The sequence below is a fragment of the Zea mays genome, chromosome 4 (genome assembly GCF_902167145.1).
Source record: "Zea mays cultivar B73 chromosome 4, Zm-B73-REFERENCE-NAM-5.0, whole genome shotgun sequence".
Lineage (NCBI taxonomy): Eukaryota > Viridiplantae > Streptophyta > Magnoliopsida > Poales > Poaceae > Zea > Zea mays.
In genome coordinates this window covers 169,744,366-169,758,461 of record NC_050099.1, presented here as the reverse complement: position 1 = coordinate 169,758,461, position 14,096 = coordinate 169,744,366, and the positions used below count along the sequence as shown (strand labels likewise).

Sequence of the window (14,096 nt, the reverse complement as noted above, 5' to 3'; positions counted from 1 at the left end):
AGCACCGCGCGAGGATGGGCCGCGCCACGACCCAGCGGTGAGTGCTCTGCTCAACGGCCAAAAACCGCTTGGAACAGGAGCTCGGACTCGGACACGAACACGGACACCGCGTGGAACAGGAGCTCGGACTCGGACACGGACACTCTGAACGATGCAATCCCGTTTGCCTTGGTAATATATATTTCTTGCGCAATGCCGTTCGGTTCGGCAGTCTCTTTACAAATTTCGCGGTTCTATCTCTCGTGCTCAACAGTATTCTATAGCAGTCTCTCTACAATTTTATTAGATTTCTTTTTTACATCAAGATGTTGGAATACCAAAACGTCGTTGGGGGACGGCTGAAGCTGAAGGGTAAAGCGCTGGACGTGAAGGATGGTGGTGTAATAAAAAAGAAGAAGTACCAGCGTGAGAAGTCGTCTCAAACTGAATCTGATAAGAATGGAGACGAAAGGAACCCACATTCTGACTATGACTATCTCACGCCAACAGAGCGCCGCTACATGGAACAGAAGCAGAAGATCGACATGAAGAAGATGGCCAAAGTCGTAAACAAGTCGTACAAGGACCGCATGCAGGACTTCAACCAGTACCTGGCTAACCTCAGCGAGCACTATAACATCCCCAAAGTTGGTCCTGGCTAACCTGGCTGTGTTACACACAAACAATTGTATGTTGTGTGGGTCTATCTACTTTTCTGTTAGCATATTATGTATCGTTTTACATATATTGTAAAACGACTTGTTGCCACCAGTAGATAATATTTATTGTCAAAAGCTTGTTCCATGTATTCTAATCACGTGTTTAAGCCTTTTTTGTTGCCCCTTTTAGTTGCATTCATTTTATTCAAAATGTTATCCGCTTTTGATATTTCTAGGGAACTTATTTTCTTTCAATACAGTGGCAGAGCTTAACAACAGATTATGCCCAAATTTTTCCAAGTCAACATGGCCTTCAATTTAGGAAGTGGGAAATAAGGGTGGGATCATTTGATTCCATGTTTGGATAATTGAATTGAAGATAGAGATATATAAATAAAGACTACATCCATCTCATGCCCCCTCCTTTTGTCTCAACCCATTTTTATTTCCCTATCCAATCCCCATCCAAACGTTCACATACAAATTATCCACTAGGCTAGAGTACTTAAAAAGTAGAAAGTACAACTTCTGATGCAACAAGAAGTTGGCTGAATCGAGGCCCACCTGAAGCATTCAGAACCAAATCGAATTGATTGATGTTTGATGCAAAGAACTATTATTGAGTTTGTATATATTATTTTCATTTTCTCTGAATCGGAACAAGCGCTCATGGACTTGAGAACCAGTTAGAAATCCTTGCCCACCTAGCCTAACTTGGCTAAACTGTCAAGCCGACTTCGCTAATTGGGCGTGATAAGCAGCAATACATCATAATTTGGCGATGTCAGTGTTGATGTCCTCATGCAGAACAAGCAACAAATCGACACAAAATCCTTTCGTCGTCTGGCATTATCTCCTATGGAATGGCTCGTGCCTCTCTTTCGAGCAAGTGCATAGAGAAACACAGTACTAATAACATGTTAAAGCATGAAATATAAATAGAATATTAGATGAGAACTAGTGTGTTTTTATTAATCTAGAGACATAACACATACACAAGGTAAAACGATGTAGTAAAATGATGCCTTGTCATGACAACCATTCACACTCTTTATGCCAAAGCGTATGCCCAGTTCGTGGTCATGTATGACAGTTACTAATGCCTACTCTAATCTTGATGAGATCACTCCTTAAAAGATATCTATTCGAAGAGGTATTCTAAAAGAAATGTCTATTTCAAAAACAGTGACGTCGGTGTTCTCTATTGGAGCTTCTTCCTCTAGATACATATTCGTGATAAAAAAAATCCTCCTACCTCCCATGATCTCCTTTACCAAACTGGCAAGGGGCTCTTCTTCCTGATCAAATCATAAGGAGTTGGGTTGATCATAGTTGAAAAGTAGTGAGCAGGTAAAAGTGGAATAATAAAGAGAGGTGAAGGTATCGTGGTGATGAAGATTTCACTACGACCATGCACTCCCAGTTGCTTGAGGTCACTTGGCAGTCGATCACTAGTAGCTTGGCATCTCTTCTTAAACACTAAAATTCAGTTCAAGCATAATTAATAAAAAAATCGTGAACCTATAGGATTGGCGCCTTTTTTAATGATGGCCACAATTTAAGTGTGGTCTCAATAAAGATGATCTAGAATGTGTATAGGAAGCAATCATAGAACTTTTAAGACCATGGATGGGTGTATTGTTGGTCACTCGTTTTGATTCTTGAAAGACATCAAAGCGAGACAACAATTAAAAACAAGGGACCTTGTCCCCTTCAATTTATCTTCAGCTTTGAACATAAATTGTTGAGAAGGTTATTGAGATTGAAATCATAATGAAATAAAGAACACATAAATACACAAAAGAAATCTTCATAGCTGTGCTCTTTGCATTATCTTCTTATTGTAAATGAATACAATTATATCTTCATAAGTATAGACAACAACCAGCAAGGTAAACTTAGCTTCGTAGGTGGAGCTAGGTGGCATGCCGTGAAATCATGTTTGGTCTGTGCATGAGCACTGTTCACCTATTTATATGGACAACTCAATATACAACTCAATGTAAAATTACTATCATAGTCTCAAAACCTATACATACATCTATAAGAATTGTTGGGGACATAATTGTCATTTCTTCTGAAGCAGCAGCAAACATGTTGGTCTTCATTTTTGGACAAACATATGTTAATTACTCGTGAGACTAATTATGAAAAACTGTCAGTATTAATTAATTTTGAGGACCTTCGGTAGAGACATTCCCCCCAATATGTATCAACATCATACTAGCATACTTCAAAACATATATGACCTCCTTTTGCTTCGTGACAAAAACTTCATTGCTATTAGTTAAGACATATTTAAAAGCTATAGCTTCAGGCAGAAAAGAAACTGAACATAACTCAGAATCATTTTAGATAAGAAGATGTAGGTAAAGGAAGCAATCAGAGAACTTTGAAGACCATGAATCACTACAGTAAAACGACGCACATCCGACGGCCACTTAACCTCCGACGGCTATCTTCGAGACCGTCGGACATAAGCTTATGTCCGACGGTCTCTGCTGGCCCTCGGAAATAGCGTCTTATGTCCGACGGCTGTCAGAGAAGCCGTCGGACATAAGCTTACGTCCGACGGCCGAACTGATAGCCGTCGGACATAAGATATTTTAATGCGGGCCAGGCACCGCGCGATGTTTCATTTCCGCATCCGGTCCTCTCTATGCCGCGCTGCCGCCGTCGCCTGCTTAAGCCGCCGCCACCGCCCATGCCTGCCGCCGTCGTCGCCCGTGCCCGCCGCCCCGGCGCCCACCACCGCCGGCGGTCTCCGCCGCCGCCCCGGCACCTGTCCCGACGCCGGCTGCCCCGACTCATCCTCCGTCCCGCCCATGCCGACCACCGTCCCGCCATCAAGCCGATAAGTGAGTATTTTTAATTTTGTCAATGTATATATTATTTTCTAGTTGTCTTTTTTCAGTATTAAATTTTTTGTATGTTTAATATTGTTTAGCTTGTTATGTCCGACGGCCGGAATTTGACTATGTAATAAATTTAATTTGTTTTAGTTTACTTAGTGGTGTTTAGATAATTTAAACTTTTAATTTCCGAGGGTTTTTATTATGCCCTCGGAAATAAGGTTATTTTATATAATTTGGCACTCGTGACAATGTTATTTCATATATATTATATGTTATTTCGTATATATTATTGTGGTAGTTTATTAGTTGAACTCGTGACATTGTTTTAGTTTACTTAGTGGTAGTTTATTAGTTGAACTACGTAATTTACTTATTCTTTCCTGTAGATATAGGGATGATTTACTTAAATAATCAAGTAAACGTAATCAAGTTACCTGGCGAGAAAGAAGAAAGCTACTTGGCGTCCATTGAATCGACGAAAGCAACTAGACCCTGATTTTGATTACGATTATAATTGACGAGTATGGATCATGATTTTATTGAATATTATATATATATATTTCATTTGTTTCATTATTTTATTGTCGATTTGTGTACTAACTTGTTTTTGTTAAAATAGGATGTCAAAGAAAATGAGGTCTATTGCCCGTAGCTTGCTTGGGACGAGGAGTAGCTCGAGGAGCAGCTCGAGTGGTGAGGATTCAGTTTTTCAGGGCACATGTTCTACCATGAGCAGACGCAGAGCGCTGGCAGAACATTTGCCTCTACATGATGTAAGTTAGTTGTTAATTTACATTATTTGAGTTACTTAATATTGTATGATGTAAGTTACTTGTTTCATAGGATGCTGAAATCGAGGAACCAGTGGTAGATGATCATGCGAGAGATGATGATGAAGATGATGTGGGAGATGATGATGGAGACGATGCTGGTGGGTATTCTGCAGGCATGGATTCTGGGGCTGGTGGTGATTCCGTAGCTGGGTCTAGAACTTCTCGAGTTAGGAGAACGAGGAAGCTGCATTTTGTTGGACCACCTCCAGAGCTTTCACTCGAATCTCAGGTTTTGATTAAGCCTAGTGGAAAGTGAGTGACATATCTTTGCTTAATTGTTATTGAAATTTATGTTTTCATTTCTACATTGTTTTCTGTTTGCAGGACTTGGATCGACGACTCGTTCACAGGCACAGGACACTACATGCAGGTGAACATGGTCCTTGGTAATCTTGTTCGTCTGCACTAGCCTGGTCTTGTGACTTTGCCTAGTGGCGAGTCTGTCCCCGCCACCACTTGGGAGCATTATCGCTATGGTGTCTGTAGAATGTTTGGCAACACACAGGCACTAGTTTGGGATGCATTCTGGGTATGAATTGTTTATACTAATTTAGTTATCCCATATATGGTTGCTTTTATGATAACACTAATTTTTTGTAGAAACAGCACAAGTTGCCGGACGATGGATCATATGATACGAACGCTGGTTACGTGTTTGAGTATAACGCGAACGATGTCGTTGCAGATGCAATGTACTATGCACGAATTCAGTCTATAAAGGCATGGTACAGAGCAAGTGCTGATGATCGACCGATGCCAAATACCAAGGCCGAGTGGTCATCAATTTACCTTACGGAGGAGCAATACCTTGAGGTAAACAAGTGGTTGCATCTCATATCGCACGAATCCATGTATTTGCTTTATTGAAAAAAATTCATGTAGGTGTCGGTGCCGTGGATGGCCACCCGATCAGAGGGTTATCGGGCCTTGTGCAGATGGTGGGCTTCCCCTGAGTTTCATGCCATTTCCGAAAGAAATAGGGGAAACCGTGGACTGAGTTGTTCCACAACTACGACGGCGATGGACATGTGCGCTTGGCTAAGACGACGCATCACATTCTTTGGTGAACAACCTTTTCAACACGCAGAGTCTAGCCGGAGGAAGTGGTTATAACTCGGACCAACCAGGCGATGGATATGAGTGATAGTTCATCAAATGTGTTTAAATTGGAACTATTACTATTCATGTGAAAGACTATCCTTCGAATAATGTCAGTTTTAATTTTGGACCTATATGTTGATGTAAAACACTTGTTGCAACAATTTGGAACTATATGTCGTTATGTTAAATTTGTGAATGTGAATACTTATGTGAGTATATTTGTGATTGTGAATACTTATGTGAGTATATTTGTAATTGTGAATGTGTATATCTGCATGAAATCTGTTTTGTTTTTGTAAATGTCAGATTTTAAAAAAACTGAATTTTGTGTAATTTCTAAAATTTGTTATGTCCGATGGCCTGGCGTCATCCGTCGGACATAAGGGCTGCTTATGTCCGACAGTTTATATTTAAGCCGTCGGACATAAGATACCGTTATGTCCGACGGCTGACGCCAGGCCGTCGGACATAACAGTTGTGGGTCCCACTAGTCGACCGGTAAAACGATTGACAGTCACTATCTCCGACGGGTGGTTGCGGTCGTCGGAGATAAGTTATGTCCGATGGCTGCTGTCGGACATAACACTATTTCCGACGCCTTATGTCCGACGGCTAGAGACCGTCGGAGATAACCCAAAGCCGTCGGACATAAGCTACGTCCGACGGTTTACAGCTTATGTCCGACGACTTTGGCCGTCGGAAGTTGTTTCGTTTACTGTAGTGAATGTATGTATCAACATCAGATGATATCTTCAGATTACAAGACCTCTTCATGCTGTTTCTCAGCGACTAAATACTACAGTTCAAACTCAAGCATAAGTGGTACTAGTATTCAAATGCCATAGTTAAAGAAAATAGAATACTGCTGCACTAGACAAACATCATTTGAATACCATAGGTACAAGGTACATAAATAAAGCAATCACAGAACTTTGAAGACCATCCGTTAATTATCAACAGCACAGTAAAAGATGGTATAGACTCCTCATTTACTTTGCAGTCGCTACATGTTGATTTAATTCACATGAAAGGGTGTGGGCCAAGAAAAGATTGAACATGAAGAAATCAGAGAACTTTGAAGACTACACGTGTTTTCACCACATAAAAACATTCAGATGTTTCAGTCTCCTCATTTCGCTTCTAAAAATATTTTAGAACACGATTATACTCGATAGATACTGAGCGAGTAATAAATCGAAGAAAAAAGAAGCAAGATCATGATGTGGGCAGAAAATATGACTGAGGACAATCACTGCTTCCACAGAGGTATAGAGCCCCAGCCTGGTCCATTACTCTTGCACCCATAGATAACTTTTTCTCGCATGCATTTTCCCTGCGTCCAACCTCATAGAGCAGGGGGCTAATGGTGCCACTTAACCAAAACATAAGTCATCGATGCAACAAAAGCGTGTACTCATGTCTACGCAAATCAAGCCAAAGACTGTTGTTCTTGATTTTCAAAAAGTACTAGCAGGAAAGTGTAATACCCAAATATTGGGAGGAATAGAATGTACAGGAATTGAGAAAATATAAAAGGTTTATTTGACTACTTATGCTAATTTTCTCATTTTTGCATCAATTATGTTAAATAAAAAAAATAGTGCATCATATTGGAATTTAATTGTTTGTGCATTTAGTAATAATAATAATGACAATAATAATGATAATGAATAATAAGATTATGGATAAAATGAAAGTACAATTAAGATTGGAATTTTGGAAATTCAAGACATGAATTTAAATTTGAATTGAAGTTTTCAATTTGGAAAAAGAAAACGGGAATGAAGAGAAACACCACGCTCATGGGCTGAATTCTCGTTCTTGGCCCACTTAGTGCTCAAACCACCAGCCCACACTACCCACCTGAGCCGACCAACCGGGCCCATGTGCCAGTGTCACCTGGGCGGGCTCTATCTCGTTTGCTCACCGCCACATGGGTCCCACGGGTCGGGCCACCATCCACCTCTGGTCGCAGCTGATGCCGAAACCACCGGGCGAAGCCGCCGCTGCCGCTTGGGTTGTTACGCGTGCCTGGCACTAGGTGGCAGTCCACGCCTGTATATATGAGACCCAAGCCGTGATTCATCTCGGCCGGTGATCAGCAGGTGTGCGGACGAGAGTAAGGCAAGCTTGTGGATTGTTGGATCGGAATCCTGCTCTCGCGTGTTCGTACCGGTTCGCGGTGTGATCTGGTCCGTTGAGGGTGGATCGGTCGGATCCGGGTGGATCGTGTGTACTTCACCGTGTACTTTTTACATAAGGGACCCCGGAAAATATGATAACTAACCCGCCGTCCATCCAGGTTAGGGAGTATCTGAGTTTAAACCCTTAGATTTACAAATTTAACCCGGAGCTTTCTGGTAATTATGTGTGCAACCCAGAAACAGATAAGCTGATGGCAATAATGTAGAAAATGAATTTTTGTATAAAAAATAATTTCAATAACTTGCTAAATTCATAAGTAATATATTTCAATTCCTTTTTAATCCATTCTAGTTGCAATAATTTTGTATTAATATTGCTTATCAACCGGTAACTCTGTTTATCCATGAAACATAGACTAAAATTATTCATTTGCCTTAATCTGTATCACCCACTTAATAACTTCATAAAATCATAACTCGACAATCGTAACACCCAATTCAGTGATTCTTGTTCCTACGATCTCGTTACGATGCGTAGAATATTATTATGCAGTATGATCTCATGTTTGGTGTGATGTTAATTTCTCATGTACCATGTTTGTTCGTATTGTTGCGAGTAGACGAGCAAGCCATTGAGGACCCTGGTGTTCAACAGGTGGATAATTCTGAGGAGGAGCTCGTTGAAGGCAAGTTGTGCCCTTGACCACTTTTATTTACCCAATAATGTTCTCAATAATCACTATGGCATGATTAGGCTTAATTTTGATGGGACCCAATAGGTCACCCTAGGCTTAACCACTATGGCCTTGATCAACACTGAACTTTTTGGGTAGTCTTGCTATTGCTATATGTTGGGGGCCTTCAGCTTCCGAAGGTCCTCAAAAACAAGATTTAACAGTGTTTCTGGAGTATAATGTGTGAACAGGTATCTTCGGACTCGAGTCGATATCACAGTAGGAGAAGCCCAAATAATACGAAGGTTGATACAGCACCGAAGATGTGAGCAGGAAAGCTTCGGCGTGGTAGCAGAAAAGGAAACCGGCTTAAAGATGAAAAGGCTATTCAGACCTCGGTGGATTACTATAGAATTACTACCAAATGTAAAGGGCATGGATGTAATTTTATATGAGTTGTGTCCCGTGCCTATAAATAGGTGAACAGTACCCCGTACTGTTCACGCGGACTTGGCATTTTGCTTTTGCGTCACGCTTGTACTTTCGCCTTTCTTTCAAGCCGAAGGTACATTTGTAATTTGATATTATTTCTACTTTTATATAATAATAATACAGAAATGAGTTGATAATAATGCATAATAGTTTACGCTACCTTTTGTGTCTCATATGATTCTTTCTTCATTATTATATGTTGGATTTATGAAGGTATGTCCTTCATAACCTTCGTCCGAAAGTCATTATATCCTAAGGGAAATAATGCTTCGAAGGACGAAGGACTTTATCGTTTAACATCTTCTGTGTTGCCTTGTTCTTAACTCATAGCATTTGAGAACAAGTCCCCAACATTGGCGCCCACCTCCGGTGAACTCATTTCCACTCTTTGAGTTTTTGAACACCTTCGGCGATCATAAACCTTCGCTATGGCGCCGAAGAAAGCTTCAACAACTGGGGCTGCAGCTCTGCAACCGCTGGACCCCAATCAGGAGATTGTCTCCCTTCGGGAGGCCCGAAGCCAGAAAAGGAAGGTTGTCAGCCCGACATCGCCAGAGGATGAGATAGACCAAGAAATCATAGACATGGAGATGCTTCATCAACAGGTGCAGAGGAAGAAGGAAAAGATGGCCAGGCTAGCTGAACTGCAAAGGCAGATAGACGAAGCCTCTGAAGAAGTTCGTCATCTTACTCAGGATGAGCAAAACCGAAGGCCTCAGCACCAAGACCTTCATCAGGAGGGTTTCCTCAACGAAGATGACTGGTATGACAATTTCCATCATGGAAATTTTGCTTTTGATGATACTTCTCCTCTGTCCGCTGAGCTGCAGGCTACACCTTGGCCTCCGTCCTACAAGCCGCCTCAGCTTCCCATATTCGACGGCCATTCAGACCCGAAGCAGTTTTTGATGAGCTACGAAGCAACAGTATCTTCGTATGGTGGCAATACTGCAGTCATGGCAAAATCTTTTGTCATGGCTGTCAGGAGTGTTGCTCAAACCTGGTATTCCTCCCTTCGACCAGGAACGATCACTTCATGGCAAAAGCTGAAGGACTTGTTGTTAACCAGCTTCCAAGGGTTTCAGACGAAGCCGGTCACTGCTCAAGCTCTATTCCAGTGCACCCAGGATCACGAAGAATACCTTCAGGCGTATGTCCGGAGGTTCTTGCGTTTGAGGGCACAGGCACCAACAGTGCCCAACGAAATTGTCATTGAGGCCATGATCAAGGGGCTTCGGCCAGGACCTTCAGCTCAGTACTTCGCTAGGAAGCCTCCTCAAACTTTGGAGAAGCTGCTCCAGAAGATGGACGAGTATATTCGGGCCGATAATGATTTTCGTCAAAGAAGGGAGGAGGCTTTCAGGTTTTCTGAAATGACCAGGGGCTTCGGAGGAAGATTCTATTCGAGGCACGTTAGGTCAATTCACAACTCTACTCAAAATGATGATAGGGGGAGCCAGCAGCAAAGGCCACAGTGCTCCTCACAGGCTTCGGGGCAACAGCAAAGCTCCTTCCGACCGCCAGCTCCAAGAGGCAGAGGCGCCAGGGGCTTCGACGGAAGATTTGGAGATCAACCAAGAAGAATTTTTTGCTTGTTCTGTGGTGAGAACAAGGGCCATACCACCAGGATGTGCCATGTTACCATCTAGAAGCAAAAGGAAATAGCCGAAGCTGCAGCACAACAGGCTCAGCCGAAGCAGATCATGCACACTGCTTCATATCATTCGCCTTACATCCCAGAATATGTAGGCAACCACCCTGCAGTTTCTGTTGCTTCGGCAAGTCAACCTCAAGCTTCCTGGCAACAGCCTCCGCCTCCACCACCGCTGCAACAAGGCCAACAGCCAGAAGGGAGCCAATATGCTCCACACCAAAGGGACTTCAGAGAACAATCTGAAGCTCGCACAGTCAATAGCACTGTGCCGGAGTCGAAGCACATCTATTGACAAATATCCTATTTTGATAGCAGTTTTCTTCATTTCAGTTTTATTTTCTGTATAATAAAGGACACTTTTTAAATTTCAAGTAATAGTTTTGTTGTCTGCCATAAGGAAAATATATCTTCTCCACAGGTTTAAGTTGTCGGAGCTTGAAGATTTGCAATAGCAAGGAGGACCTTCGAATTATCAAAAAATTATTTTAAAAAGACACGGTATGAATTCTTCGAAGCAACAAAAAGTCGTTCTAGGGAACGCAGAGTAAGTTTGCTGAAGCTACAAAAAGCCGTTCCAAAGGGAGCGCAGTGTAAGTTTTCTGCTCCAAAGTCGTTCCAAAGGGAATGTAGAGCTTACAGCGAAAAATAAACGCTGATACCGCCTAAGTAAAAGGCGAAGCGCGAAAAGTCAACGCGAATACCGCTGAAAGTAAAAGGCGAAGAAGCTCCTAAGGGAGGCTTACAGCGAAAAATAAACGCTGATTCCGCTGAAGTAAAAGGCGAAGAAGCTCCTAAGGGAGGCTTACAGCGAAAAGTCAACGCTGATATAAAAAGATTATGTGTTTTATTACAGGGATGTGCGTGTATCTTCGAAATAAATACCATCTCACATAGCATAACATCATCACATCATTTCGCATGGCATAAGCATCATACATCATGCTGCATATGACACAAGAAGGGGACACAATATCGATCTTCAGAAGAATGTTTTGAAAAAGGGGAAAATCATCGGAAAGTGAATACCCTTTTCGCATAAGTCACAAGGAGATACACTATTGATCTCCGGAAGTGCAGCTTCGGAAAATATCTTCACGAAGCTTGGATATTCTTCAGAACACTACGGATATTGTTTGTGATAAATGAAAACTCTTCTTCACGAAGCATGAAAAGAAGGGAAGGTGTTTTTTTCGTCAAAGACTCAAAAACGGTACGTATGTAAAATTTCATGCATCGTAAAGAATTGAACCATAAAAGCAAGTGTATTACATTCAGGGTTACAAGATGTTACACATATTACATTTCAGAAGTTTTTACAATAGCACTTAATCTTCTCTAAGTACAACTTCCGCAGCTTCGTTCAGGAGCCGATTAACAACTTCATCCATGATAGCTTCAGCCATCTTTTTAATTTCGTCGTCTCCTTTCGGGTGAGGGCCCGGAGACGCTTTAGTAGGATCTGAAGGAGAATAGGATACAACTACATTGCTATTACAAATTGCGAACGAAGTTTAAAACCAAAAATTACAACACAATAAAAACCATTAGTTAATACCTATTTGCCCTTCGGGCTCTGCGCTTTTCTCAGCAGCCTCTGCTACTTTTCTAGCATCGTGAATACCCTTTTCGCTTTTTTGAATAATTTCTCGGGCCATTTCTCGACCACCATTATCCTAGACATCGGTGAAAAATTTTCCACCAACCATGCTAGCTTCGGCTGAAGGATCTTTTGCATCTTCGAAGGGCAACGTAGCTTCGGATTGCGCTAAAATCTTTACATGCTCGCAGCCCTTTTTCTCTAAAATGGTGGCAATCCCCCTGGCACCCGAGAAAGCACATATGTCTCCGCGGCTATTTAAAATTTCCTTGAAGGCCTCAGCTTCGTGATTAATCCATTCGATGGGACCTTCGGGGTTGCCTCTTATAAAGTTTTCTTCGCTCGAGAATGCGCCGACGCTGGCGAAGCTAGCTTTCATCTTCTTAACACACTCCATAGATTTATCATAGCATCTTTTCTTGGACAAACGAAGCTCTTCAACAGTTCCTTCTAAATGATTTGCCCATTGGTCGCTAAGTTCTCGCTTCGTTTCTTCAAGTATGCGTTCCTCTTTAGCTCTAGCCAGTTGTTTTCGAAGATCTTCAATTTCACGCTTCTGAGCCTCAGCTTGACCTTTAAAAGTAGCTTCGTCCTCTTTTATTCTATTTATCAATGAATGTAATATTTTATCTTTTTCGAGACCTTCGTTCCTCAGTTTAATTACTTCGGAACGAAGGTTGCTCAGGGCTATAGCGCATCCTTCGTCTTCGGCATCTTTTTGGGCCCTGAGGGCATTGCTAAGTATAAGACCCTGCAAAGAAAAATGTGTGTGCGTCAATAAATTTAAGTAAACGAAAAATTTTGGTCTCAAGAAAAAATACAAAGATCTCATTTTTTGCACCTTTAAGCTATTGTATGCCAGGCTGTCGGCCAGTTCGTTTTTCGACAGCACCGAGAGCCCGTCTTCTAGTGTTGGGAATCCGAAGCTCTTGCTCATCTCCCGACAGACAGAAATCTCCTTGTTGTCAGGGAGACAATACAAAAAGTCTTCTTCTCCACTGCCGTTGAATATTAACGCCCCCTTTGGATACTTCAGTTTTTGGGCGTAAAGCTGGGCCTCTTGCTTTTCTTTTTCTGATAATTTTTTCCCCGAAGCATGTCGAACAATATAATCAAGGACTTTGGGGGATGCTTCGGGGGCAACAGCACTGATTTCTTCAACAAGAATTGGCTCCGTCATTTTTTCTTCCTCGGTTTCCAAGGATTTTACCTTCGTGGGCTCTGAGGGCCCAGCTTCAGCTTCAGTTTCTTGCTCTGGAGCCTTAGTATCAAAAATCTCAGTTTTCGCTTCGGAAGTTTCAACAGTCTTCTTCGGAGTTGTGCTTGAGGATTTAATTGTTTCCAGAACATCTAGCACGTTGACCATTCTTTTTCTTTTTGGAGTCACCGTTGGCCCCTTTTGGATTTTTGTTGTCTCAACATTTGCTGAAGGACTTAAAACTTCTGATATTTTTTATCCCTCAGCTGATCCTTTTGCTTCTTCCATTTTTTCTGTCGATGGTGCTTCGGCCATCTCTTTGGTTTCTGATAACAAAATCTTTGGTTCTTCCAATTCTGTTCTTGTTGGCGCTTCGCCCATTTCTGCGATTTTTGGCAGCAAGGTTAGCTGTTCAGCCTCGGTGGCCGAAGAGGTATCTCCGGTGAACTCAGGCACCGAGGCTGGTTCAATATAGCGTGGCCGATGTGTGAGGACCTTTATCCTTTTTCTTTTCGGTGCTGGCGCACTAGGAGCAGCTGCAGCTTCTTCTTTCGCAGAGGTCGTGCCTTTTCTTTTCTGCCCTCGAATGGGATAACGATAGTCAGGGTAGACAAACCCGATTGCGTCAAACACTCGGTTCAGTCTTTTCTTTTTCCGGCCTCCGAAGGCTGCTGACAATGCAGTATCTTCGGCCTTCGAGTAAGCCCCAAGTAGTTCATCACTTAAATTTTCAATGCTTTTTAGCCAGTCGTCATCTGGCTCAACGAATTTATCTCCGAACTTGAAAGTATACTTCAGCCTGATAAGTCCACCTTCGTCAGCCTCCTTTATGGTCTCTTGCGGCGTTTCCCATTTTTCCGCGAGCGGCCATACTCTGAAGGCAATATGTTCTTGGACCAAATCCCTCGTT

The 14,096-nt window shown here is 42.2% G+C and overlaps 1 protein-coding gene and 2 non-coding genes across 3 annotated transcripts; 1 reads left to right on the top strand and 2 right to left on the bottom strand.

Annotated features, from left to right (window-relative positions):
* Positions 1-305: 305 nt before the first annotated feature.
* LOC103654028 (protein FAM32A-like) lies at positions 306-641 on the top strand. Its single transcript, XM_008680852.1, has one exon. It carries the CDS (start codon positions 306-308, stop codon positions 639-641), a length of 336 nt encoding a protein of 111 aa, XP_008679074.1.
* A 5,703-nt stretch (positions 642-6,344) lies between these two features.
* On the bottom strand, positions 6,345-6,421 carry LOC111591397 (small nucleolar RNA R160). Its single transcript, XR_004858032.1, has one exon. It is a non-coding gene; the product is annotated as a small nucleolar RNA R160 (small nucleolar RNA).
* Positions 6,422-6,487: 66 nt separating this feature from the next.
* Positions 6,488-6,566, bottom strand: LOC111591395 (small nucleolar RNA R160). The gene has a single exon (XR_004858030.1). It is a non-coding gene; the product is annotated as a small nucleolar RNA R160 (small nucleolar RNA).
* Between the last annotated feature and the right edge of the window lie 7,530 nt (positions 6,567-14,096).